This window comes from Melospiza georgiana, chromosome 1, assembly GCF_028018845.1.
Source record: "Melospiza georgiana isolate bMelGeo1 chromosome 1, bMelGeo1.pri, whole genome shotgun sequence".
Classification (NCBI taxonomy): domain Eukaryota; kingdom Metazoa; phylum Chordata; class Aves; order Passeriformes; family Passerellidae; genus Melospiza; species Melospiza georgiana.
Genome location: NC_080430.1, coordinates 125,867,914 through 125,880,086, shown reverse-complemented (window position 1 = coordinate 125,880,086; position 12,173 = coordinate 125,867,914). Strand labels below are relative to the sequence as shown.

The 12,173-nt window shown below is 43.4% G+C and overlaps 1 protein-coding gene across 4 annotated transcripts in view; it reads left to right on the top strand.

Moving 5' to 3' along the window:
* Positions 1-12,173, top strand: part of TPD52 (tumor protein D52) — a 125,362-nt gene that overhangs the window by 37,438 nt on the left and 75,751 nt on the right. For 2 of the 4 annotated variants that reach the window (XM_058025959.1, XM_058025950.1), the window contains 3 exons: positions 490-531; positions 1,887-1,935; positions 3,054-4,507. In XM_058025959.1, coding sequence (XP_057881942.1) covers positions 490-531; positions 1,887-1,935; positions 3,054-3,170 — 208 coding nt within the window. In that variant the 3' untranslated portion in view covers positions 3,171-4,507. Of the gene's footprint in view, positions 1-489; positions 532-1,886; positions 1,936-3,053; positions 4,508-12,173 lie in introns of those variants that run through there. The other 2 variants (XM_058025967.1, XM_058025974.1) reach the window with 2 other exon arrangements.

Genomic DNA, 12,173 nt, shown 5'->3' with positions numbered 1-12,173 from the left:
ACTGCTTTTGTTGATTGATGAGTAGATAATTTGTATTGATGAGTGTAAAAAACTTTACTGAATGTAAATGGAAGCCTTCTGGATGTAGAGATAATGTTTTAGTAGGAAGATTAGCTGATTTATAAGACTCTCAAGTGTTTGCTACTCACTATTGCCAAAACTGTAAATGCAGCATGATTCCTGTTGCTTGAGAAACTTAAGGAGCAGACAGACTGTTGCAGCTAAGCAGAACAAGTACTAACAAGCATGGCACTTGAATCTTTCTAAAAGAGAGAAAGGTTGCTGCAGCTTTTGCTCTGATGTACTTGTGTGTGTGTGCATGGCTAAGCAATTTAAGAAAGCAAACCCAAGCAGTTACTAAGACTGTGTAAGACTGTTTGGCTGTTTACCAAAGATAGTTTACAGAAGTCAGCTCTCTAAGCCAATTTCTTCTCAATGTAATCCTTAAACTAACCTTTTGCTTTCTTTTCTCTTAATGCTGGCATGTAGTATACGCTCCATACAACATTCAATTAGTATGCCTATTATGAGGTAATGTATGCATAATCCAGCTCTTTAGTTTATTTATTGTCATGTGTGGAATCAAGTCACATTGAACTTAAGTCAACTAACATAGTTTTATAAAAAAGCAAAAAGCCCACCCAGCTTTGTAATGGATTTCCTGCACTAATATATAGGGTAAAATTTGTTTTATTTCTGGTTAACAGAGGTGGTTATCAAACATCTGGAAAGTGACATTTCCCTACTGTTAGGTGTAAAACTATAACAGCTTTTCCCTGCTTGTTAGGTGTAATGTTACTAAGTGATTCCAAGTTTTAAAGGCAGTAGCTTGGCATATATTTTTGAAAATGAAAGCGAGTAAAAAAAACCCTGTGGTTTCACAAGAAGTCTCTTGGTGATCTGGGGTGCTTGCCTTTTCTCTCCACTTGCTTGGCACTGTGTCCCTCTCACAGTCTGGTTTGACACAAGTGTCACTGTGTGCTGTCCCAAGGGAAAAGAGTGCAGCTGAGTGTGGCTGACCCACACAAATGCCAAGCAAAGCAAGAAGGGAAGCTGTAGGCTTCTTCTGAAAAACACCCTTGTCTGCAATATTTATATAATACATTTTTGAGTAATCCTTAGTCCTGGTCCAATGAAGGCAAGCATTTTCCATCCTACATAAAGGCAGAAAAAGTGTTGCACAGATTTGCACGTAGCAGTGACAGCTACTTGGAGCATTAAGCCACTTTTCTGACCCTAATGAATTATACACCAGCCCTCAGCACTGGAAGTCCCAAGCTGTCCTGCTTTTTGTATGCAGAACTTATTATTTGTAAGTACAGCTGCCTTTGGCACTTAAAGGCAAGGGAGAGTTTCATTTAAATGAAACATGTTAGCAGAAAATGCCACTGTGAACCATGTTTTATTTATTGAACATGTAGCAAAGTAAACTGAACTGGTTTTCCTGTAAAAAGTAAAAAAAAAAACTGATGAGCTCTCTTCAGCAATAATGTATTAGGCTAACCAGAAGTGATGACTAAGATTTTCTGAACAAATGCTTTAAGCCAGAAACATGTTTGAAAAGACTGGGAATAATAAGCTAAACCTAAAATACTTGCTAGTTCTCCCTTCCATGTTGGTAGGAAGGATCCTATTGTGGACCTGGCAATGTTTTGTTGCCAAGATGAAAGTGAGCCTGCAATTCAAGTATGTCTGAATTTTAGTTTTGTAGTACTTGGGAGGATCAGGATGTAAACTATTCTTAGGGTATCTTTAAAACAGGGAAAGAGCCCCAAACAAATCTCTTGTTACTGTTGGGAAAAAAGAACTGTCTGCTTGGTTTGTGATGTTTATAGGTTAACTAGATGTGGTTTTAATTCTGTGGATCCTTTTTTTTATTTTTGTAGAAATTCTCCTACTTTCAAATCCTTTGAGGAGAAGGTTGAAAACTTCAAGGTAAGAATTTCTAAAACATTTTATAGATTGTGCAGCTGTGGATATGGAGAAAAGACTCAAGTTCTTTTGGGCAGCCTATTTTTTTGTTACTGGTAAACTGTTGAAGAGGTACTTGGATGAACATCTTTTTAAGTCCTGTTGAAACAGTTTCTCTGCCAAATGATTTGGAAATAAACTAATGGCTGCCTGCACCTCATACAGGAGGATGCCTTTAGAAGAACTAGCAGCCAGCTAACCTGCACAAACAGCTAGTATTAGGTATGCAAAATAATTAATACCTAATGCTAGCTATCCAGAATTGTCTAGGCTTTTATTTCAGGCCTTTCTAGGGACTAGTATCCTACACAGGAGAATACCTTGGGATACATCTCTCATTTCTGGCATAAAAGACAAAAGGCCTTTGCACCTTAATTTTAACTTCACTCCTGAAAGCCTCAAGTGTCAGAAACAATCATTAATAACTTCTCCAGGTAAAAACTCACTTCAAAAATAACTAATTTGTGTAATCAGAACCAGATTTGACTTCTCCTGGGCACACTGGGCTGAATGAGAAGCATGCAAGTGATAGCAAGGGGAACTGGGCCTTCTTTTCTTGCAAAAAATTGACATTAACATCCCTGCAGTCCCACAGAGCGTATGGGCGGAGGGAAGTCAAAAGGCAAACATGTTACATGGAGAAAGTAACATAGTTGCTCTGCTCCCCTGAAGAGCTCAGGACTTGGTCTTAAACCTCAAAACTGTCCAAAGTTCTTTCTTGAGAAATAAAGTAGCGAGTTTTAACTCTGAATCTCTTAAAGACTTCTTGGTTTGAAAGGCTTCATGCCTTTATCCTCTTGAAACTGAGGTTGTATCAACCTTTGGACTCTGGAGTCAGCCCTGGAATGAGGGCTGCTTCGTGTATCTCAAAGTCAAAGGGAGATTACTGTGTTAATCTGCTGGTGAGTGTTTCCTGCCAGATATGTACAGATTTGTTTCAAGAATATTGTGGAGGTCTCCTAGACCTGGAAAAGCTGCTTTGTTGAAAGTTATCAAACCAGACATACTGGTTTTGTACAGTTAAGCATGTTTGGCATGCTTACTAACTACTATGCTTTGTTGGGGCTCTCTCTGTGTTCTAGTCTAAAGTTGGAGGAAGCAAACCTGCTGGAGGAGACTTTGGAGAGGTTCTCAATTCTGCTGCCAATGCCAGTGCCACAGAAACTATTGCAGAACAGACAGAGGAGGAGACCCACTGAGATTTCTGCTTCTGTCCTGCTACCCACTGCCAGATGCTGCAAGGAAGACCAAGCACACTTGTAACATTCTCTGCGCTCCTTCCACCAGATGTGCTTTTATTTAGCACGTAGTTATTTTACCCGATTAACTGATACCAAGCTTGTTTGTGGGTTCAAAATATTTTTGAAGCTAAAATACATAGTTTGGGATTTTGTGTGGGAAGGGGAATTTCTATGCCTTTCAAGCATTTAAAGGACTTACCTGTAATTTGAAGACAACCTTTAAAATATAGCAATGAAAAAAACCTCTTTTGAGAAGTTAATTATATTGTACAGATACTGTGGATGCGTATTTTCTTTCCAATCTGTAATTACTGCTCAACTTAATCCTTATGAATCTACTGCTGCTGCCAAACTGAAGCTTGTTACTTCGCTCCCTTGTGATTGTTTCAGTTGAGTGTTGCCTGCAAGGGACACTGGACAGGAGGCTGGACAAGGAGGAAGGATCACTCCCAGCTACAGAAAGGACTTCAGTTTCAGCGGGCTTTACACAAGCTATAGCAGGATCACACATGAGTAGGAATGTACTGTCTTTTGAGCGTGTTCCTCATCCAGCAGGTGTGGAAAGGTGATAGAACATCTAAACTTACCCATCTGTCCGTGCACTGTCCACCTCAGAAACTTCTGACCAATGCAGATGGGAGCAGATGCCTCATAGTGCTGGTTTGGTTCAGTCACCACAGCATTTTCAGGCTTGTTTCTTGTACAGGATGTCACTGTGGTAAGATAACACTCTTCTGAACATTGGACCAGTCACAAATAGATTCATTCACATGTGGTGGTGTCATATTCACACTAACAAAGCATGGACTAGAAGAATAAGCCTGACCCCAGAAGTGGTTCTTTTGTAGTCATCAGGAGAATTGCTCCTATAGCCTAATGTTGTTTCTCTTGTAGGCTGAGCCCTGAAAACATCTGCTACACCATCTTACTCTTTTTAAATGTATTTAAGCCAACACCCCTGTTGCCAGCCCCAGAAGTCTGTTTGGAGAGGTGCACAGTGTCACTGCTCAGTGTAGCTCTCCTAAAAGATGTGTCCTCCTGCATCTTGTTTTGTCTGCTGTACTTCTCAAATTTCTTGTGTTTTATGTGTTTCTGCCACATGGTTAGAACATTTTATCACCCTGCTTAGAACTGGAAACAAGTTTTGCTACATTTGTGTGAAATCCATGAAACTTCAACTGCCACAGGTGTCTGGAGGAAAAAAAGTTGGCTCCTGACAACCTTGCTAGCATATCAGATGTAGAATGTGTGCTTAATTACAATGTGAGAAGCTTAATAAAAGTGTATGTGAGGAATGTATTGTCCTGTGAACATGGAGGATAATGTAAACAAGTAAGGAGATTTCATTTCTATTTGAAGCAGTTCTTTAAGTTTGGTTCAGAGCAGTGCTGGTACACACTGCTGTACTGCTTTGGGCACTCTGCATGGCTGAGCTTGGCATTTCTAGAGAACACTGAGCCTAGGTTGCCTTCTAGTGGCTTACATAAAATTACAATTCACAGCATTGTTAGGGTTGTAAGGGATCTCTGGAGTACATGTAGCCCAAACTCCCCGTTGAGGGAGGCTCACCTCTGGAGCAGGTTGTACAGGACTGTGCCCAGGTGGGTTTGGAATGTCTCCAGAGAGTGAGAATCCAGGACCTTCTTCAGCAGCCTGTTCCAGTGCTCTGCCACTATATAAATTTAAACTGCCCTGGTTACATCGTGAAGTTCAGAAAACAGGTTGACGTGTTCCCTCAGCCTCCAACAGCTGCAACTTAACAAAGGAACAGAGAATTGAATGGTATAGAGAGAAAGGAGCTCTTCCTCTTTTGGGTCAGTACCATGTAGGGCAGGTTCTTCTGGAATATGATCCTTATTGGATGGGTCTTTTATTTATTTATCTAACTGACAAGGAGAAAGGTCATCTATTCCAGAGTTGAGCTTTCTGTTTTCTGAAGGAAAGCTATTTTTTTTTTAAGGCCACACTCCAGGAGCTTTTGCTGCATCTTCCTCTGCCCACAGCTTCCTTTCCTCATGTGCAGGTGGCTTTGGGGCTGCTGTGAGCGCTGAAGCTTTGCTTTCAGGGCTGGTGTAGTAATCACAGAATCAATTAGGCTGGAAAACACCTCTGAGAGCAGGGAGTCCAGCCTACGAGCAAACAGCACCTAACCATGGCACTAAGTGTGGCTCCAGAGGGGACGGCAGAAGGTTGTGCCAGGGAATGTTCGGGCTGGCTATCTGGCTATTACAAGAAGGTTTTTCCCGCAGAGGGTGTTTGGGCACTGAACAGGCTCCCCAGGGAAGTGGTCACACACCAAGCTTGACAGAATTCAGGAACTGTTTGGACAATGATCTCAGGCCCATGGTGTGACTCTTGGGGTGTCCTGTGCAGGACCAGGTGTTGAACTCCATGATCCTTGTGGGTTCCCGTCCAACTCAGGTTATTCTATGACGTGCCACGTCCAGTCGTTCCTTAAACCCCTCCAGGTGACCCCAGCCCCTCCCTGGGCACTGCAGTACGTGCTTACCTTTTCCGTGAAGAAGCTCCTCAGGTGTCGAGCCCGCCCGTTCCCTGGCGCGGCTTCAGCTCCGCTGCAGCCACCGGGGGGCAGCGCGGCGCCGCCGTCCCGCACCTAAGATGGCGCCGCCCGCCTCAGCCCTGCGCGCTGCGCTTGCGCCCGAGGCAGCGGCCCCGCCCCCGGTCAGTGATGGCGGCGGCGCTGTGGGGCCGCGCGGCCCGGCCATGGCGGGCCCTGCTGCCCGCGGTCCGCAGGGCCAGCGGCGCCGCGCCGGGAGCCGCCGAAACTCCCCCGCAGCGAACGGAGCAGCGCCCGGGCGGCGGCACCGCGGGCTCCGCTCCCCGGCAGGTGAGGGCACGAGGGGATCGAGCCGGGGCAGCGTCCTCGGCCCTAACGCGGCCGCATCTGCAGCGCTGTGTCGCGTTCTGGTCTCGGCGGTACAAAAGAGACGAGGCGCTGCCGGAGAGGGAGCAGCGGAGGGCCAAAAAAACATGAGGAGGGGTCTGGAGCATCTCTTTAGGAGGGGAGGCTGCGGGAGCTGGGCCTGTTCAGTCTGGCGAAGACAAGACTGAGAGGGAAGCTCGTCAATGAGTATAAATACCTCAAAGGCAGGTGCCAGCAAGATGGTGCCAGAGTGTTTTCAGTGGTGCCCAGTGACACCACTAGGGTAGGGAGCAGTGGCCATAAACTAACGCACAAGGAGTTTCATCTCAACACGAGGAAGAACTTTGCACTGAGGGTGGCAGAGCACTGGACCGGGCTGCCCGGGGAGGTTGTGGAGTCTCCCTCTCTGGAGACTCTCAAAACCCAGAAACCCTCACACTCCAGTGTCACCTGCTCCAGGGGACCCTGCCCTTCTAGGAGGGCTGGCCTGGATGCTGTCCAGATGGCCTTTCCGACCCTAAAAACTGTGATTCTCTCTTTTCGCCACTTCACCCTTCATGATAAGTAGCCTGCACAAACGTGGACAGCTCATATTTCTTTTTAAGATGCTCCTACAAAAATGTAATGTAGAAAGCACACAAGCAGTTTTGGTTGTGTAGAATGCAAGGTAGTGCTGCATGGGCGAAGCTGTGTTCAGGCTTTTTACAAGCTGGCAGAGAGGAGGTGGAAAATCTCTTAATGATTTTATTGGGTCAGATCAAAGACCTGTTAAACCAGTATTCCAGAGACTTTTAGTGGAAATATAAAGGCTTTTATGAATGAAACACCTGTAGAATTTTATGTGTGTGAAGCCAGCATAAGAAACGTCAGGACAAGGATTGAAAGGATGCTGGATGTCATTGTGGAAACCCACAGTTCTCTGGGAAGCTGTCCTTGGCTGTAAAATTAGGATGGTGTGCTCGGCAAGGCCTGCACTCGGGTGAGCTGCAGCATGAATGATTCATCAGGAGCAGACCCTACTCCTGAAGTGCACAAGGAGGGTTACAGGATTGTGTCCCATATCTTACATGCCATGTGTTTTCCTGTGACTCCACCATGAACCAGTCATGGAGAGGGAGATGATGAACAGTAGTCTCCTATTTATTGAGGCTGCAGTTAGTAGAATTCTGGAGCAAAGGACCACCCCATCAACAGCTGTTGACTCCTGAAGGGTGTAAAAGATTTGTCCAAAACCTCGTTCACCATTGCCAAACCAGGAATTCCACCAGGAATAATGTCAGAGGTGTGGTGAGGCCTTGATAGCTGGCACCCTTCATCCTCGGTGTTGTACCCAAATGGGTTTTCCCCAGGTGCTTGTTGGGAATCCAGGGGTATGGGAATGTGAGTGCATGGAACTTGGGAGAGAGGGAGTGGTAAAATAAACGTAGAGATTTTGTGAATAACCATCGCTTTCTCTAGCAGTGCATTGAGTTTTGTCATGCTGGTTTTTCCCACAGATTGCGACAGTGCCCATTAGCAGCAGACAGGTAGGGAAACAGAAGACAGCTCTGTGTGTGTACTGACATATTCCAGAATATCTCTTCCAAACTGAAAACCCCTGACCTCTGCTTATTCCTCAGGTGGAAGTGATTCCATGCTGGTGTTTATCCTTGACAGTCATCTTTCTGTAACTTTTTTCAGTTCTATTTGACTACACCTGTATCTGAGATTACTTGAAATGTGCTCAGTAGGATATGGAGATTAAGGCTGTGAGTTATTATGCCAGGACTTGTTTGGTATTGCAGGTGAAGAACTGGAAATGCCTATCATTGAATCCAAGACCTGATATCCCGAATTACTACATAATATATAATATTATGTTTTCCATTGAAAATCCACATCAGCAAGGCTGGCTGTGCTAAGATCAAAGGTTTGCCTAACCCAGGGGCTCAGATGGTGTCCAAGGAGATGTCCACAGAAGAGTTTAGGAGCAGAATCACCTGATGTAGCTGAATGCTACTTTGGGGATTTGGGGATTTAAACTTTCCCCCTTTTTGTTTTTCTGTTGAAGCGAGTAGCTGGAAACATGATTTTCTATCTACATAATCTCTTTCTATCTGTAAATGAATTGTTATCAAGCCTTTAAACCTTCTTAACTAACTCAAATGTTACATTTTATTCACAACATGTGAATTGCATACACAAATACAAATAATACATTAGTAGAAGTCAAAGTTGAGTTTTTAAAATGAATATCTGGTCCACAACTCTGAATTTCTGTACACTTTGCTGAGCTACTTTTTCACTTGAACCAGAGGAAGGAAAGTACCTTGCTTTGCAGTGCCTAGTGATGTTCAAAGCATAATAATGAGGTGAAGATTATCATGAGTCTACTTTCATGCTGTTCTCAGCCCAGGTAGTGCTCAGTGAGTCTGAGTGTGATGAATGTTTATTCACTGATTGCTCTTTGAGTAGTTTACTAAAGAGGGACAGGGTTTTGGTGAGAATGAGTTAGCAGTGGAAGGTGGCATGAAACAAGAGGGAAATGAAAGGGATCTGACCGCAGTGTAATCTGTTCATTTTGTGTAGCTTTCTTGAAATCTCATTATCACCACTTTTAGCTGATATTTGATTGCTAGAAGGTGTGTTATTTGGTAAATAAACTTTCCATAGATGGGAGCAACCCTGATGCTACTTTGGTAAAGCTGGGTAACGCTTATGGTAGGCTGCACTGGATGCTGATGGTGAAATTCAAATATTTAGAAGAGCTTTTGATAAGATCCTTCTAAGAGAAGCACACACCTCCCTTGGGAGAGGCTGTGGTGGCTCTACTTGCAGTCTCTTCCTGTGGTCCCAGCACTGCAGGATCTGCTCTTTGAAGAAGGAGGAACGTGGTTGCTCATCCCTTACTTGAGCTACAGTCAGAGGAAGACTTGTGTTCCTTATCTCAGCTGACAAGCGCTGCCTGTCTTTTGCTGTGCTTCATCCTCTAAGAGCCAGAGCTGCTGTTTGGATTCTTTGTGTTTCTCTTTCTTTTGGGAAGAGGCCTGATACCGGTTCCTGCATGGGTTTCTATGTCAGCTGTTCCTCCAGTTTTGAAACCGGACGAATTGGCTGACATTTGGGTGGCAGTGGCTTAGTTTAGGCAAATATAAATAAATAAACTTGATAAATGGGCATGTGTTTATCTTCAGATGATTTAAAAAACACAGGGATGATATTTTTCCTATGTAGCTCTTTAAGTTTTTTGGTTTTTTTTTTTTTTTTGGTGGTGTTTATTTTTTTTTGTTTTGTTTTGTTTTCTTTTTTTTTTTTGTTTTTTTTTTTTTTTGTTTTTTTTTTTTTGTTTTTGTTTTTTTGGGGTTTTTTTTTGTTTTTTTTTTCCCAGCAATGTGTGCTGCTGCTGCCCTTACCTCAGAACTTCCTGGTGGTGTCTCTGCTGTGTTGGTAATTTTATAGGGGTTCTGGTTTGTGTTTTAGCTTTCACCTTGAGTTTACAGTTCTGTTGTTACTGTTTTGTTACTAGTGCAACTTACAGACAAGGCACCTAAATGTTGATTAAAACTGTTGAAAAGATAGCAACTTGGTAAGCCAAATGCCCTGATAAACCCATATGACATTTGTCTACAGCAGGCAACTAATTTCTTGCTGCGTTTGCCTTCTGCACTTTTATATTTAAGTTTTGCATTGTAAACAACAAAGAAAAAAAGACAGGTTTAAAGTTCTTTTTTTTTCTCTATGGAATTGCTTAATGAAATCTTTTAGAAAGACCAAATGCTTTAAGTATTACCTTCATTAATGGTTTAAAGCTGCTTGTCTAATAAAACAAAAAACCTTGTCTTTAGGAAGGATGAGATGGTTTTTGATACAGGTAGAGAAATGTTTTTTGAGCTGTGTTGTTAGCTCACTTACCAAAGTTTGAAGAAAATGTAAGAATAAACTCACTAATAAGGAATAAATTGACATTTTTTCCTTCACTGTGAACTGAGTAGTCTAAAAACGCTTCAGATGGGAGTGGTGAAGTTTGTCAAGTGCCCTTTTAGGTAGAAATGGGTTCATTAAGCGAACTTTGCCGCCAGCCCACCCTGTGTGACACAGTGTGACGGAGCCGCTCTGTTGGGACGTTTTCATGTGGCAGTAGCAGGGCACAGCCGTCAGGGGGCGGTTCCCTGTGCCGGGGGCTGGCTCCACAGCGGAGGGCTGTCCTGGCTCGGAGGGACGGAGCGATCCGCGGCCCCTGGCTGGGCTGCCCCTGCCGGGGTCGCTGCTGCGGGGCTGGGGAGCGTCCCCGGCCGGCACAGCAGAGGGCGCTGCTCGGCTCCCCATGGCGCGGCGAGAGCGGCGGTCTGGGGCGTTCCGCTTTCATTCCTCGAATGCCGCTTTGAAGGGAAAGCATCTCTTCATAAGAAATGTTACTGATTTTGTCTAAAGTTCAGTTAGAAGGGATTGGATTGGTATCAGTACATTATAGTTTCTAATTTCTGATCTCTCTCTTGCAGAAATTACTCTTCTAGGCTCAGACATGTTTTTAAATTAATTTAGCCACGGGTTCTTTGCTGAAAGGATTAGTAAATTTGAGGAGGGTGTCTGTGTATTTAAATGTCACTATTTAAAAAAATAAAATATCAGTATTCATTAAGAAAGAAAATAAAAAAATATTTTCATAGGTCATATAAAGAGCTGTTTCATCTGTTTATGTTTTAGGGGAGAAATTAAAAACTAAAACACAAAAGTGACAATTTCAAAGGAGTGTGTTACATTTCTGAAATCTACATGGGTATCTTTATAAAGAATGTGTAGTTGTCTTCTGCAGTATCTGGGCATCCTCAGGTTAAAATAATGTGTGACACTGGATGTTTTGATATCAAATAGTAAAAAAAATTAAAATTATTTTAATCTACTAATTAATGGGAAATATTTCTCTCAATCTGTCTTCCCACCTAGGTTAACATTTAGAAGATGATTTTCTTGAAGTTGCAGTTACTTGAGAGCAAAAATGCTGATTAATATTTAGCACAATTTTCACTTGTAATTTTCATAGTGTAATATTTCTTAATATACCCAGAATCTTTGTGTGACGGGCGTGCTTTGCTAGTGCTAATAAATGACTAATTAATAACATTCTTTGTTTAATTACAGATATAACAGCTATATGCCAAGTGCAGAGGTCATTGTTTTAGGTGGATTATCTTCTGGTTAGCATTCAGGTGCTGGAAACTGCTCACTAACTGAAAGAGGGACCATGCCAGTTGTGGGGTTTGTGGGATCTGGAATGAGTAGTCTTTTCCTGGAAGTTTCTCTTGATTTGCTTTGCCAGATTGTAATTCTGTGTTTGAGAAACTTGGGTTCTGTGTGCTTGTGCTGTGCTGTGAACATGTCCTGGTGCTTTCAGGATCGTGCTAAATAAGGACTATATATATATACATGTAAGCATATCATGTATCACAGCCTTCTCAGCATCCTCTCAGCTGGATCTGCTTGAAATGCTGGTTTGTATTACAATAGGAATCAACCTGTTTGTCCTTCTTTTGACCTCTGTGAAGGAGCATCTCTGTCTTGTGAATGCTCTGGCTGAGGCACCAGAACTTGTCTGTTCTGACTTGGGTTTGTCCCAGCTGAAGCTGGGTCTATCAGATGACCTGCTTTGCATGTGACAGAAGTGCTTGCATGACAGGATTTTGTAAAACTCATATAGAGCAGCATTCTCTGAGAGGAAGTAGACAGGACTTGTGATGTTGGACAGCACAGGAATGATGCCTGCTGCCCTTTGGAGGACTTAGTTGTAGTACAGTGACACTGTCACTGCTGCCTATCACAGCCATGTACTCAGGGACACAAATTCATGTGGGCCCTGGGCCCTTAGTCCTTGGTTGGCTTGAGGAAGATGAAGGTCACAGCTCTGGAGGAGTTGTCTCTGCAGCTTGCCCCTCAGACAGCTCTGGGTTGGCGAGTTGGTTCTTTGGCATTGCTGGGGGTCCATGAGTGGTAGGTGATATGGCCTTGCTGACTGGCTGTCAGACTGAAATCCCCCAAATTAAACTCTCTTGGGACTGCCAGTGTCATGGAGAAAAGGAGGTGCATGACAGCTGCCTGGGCTT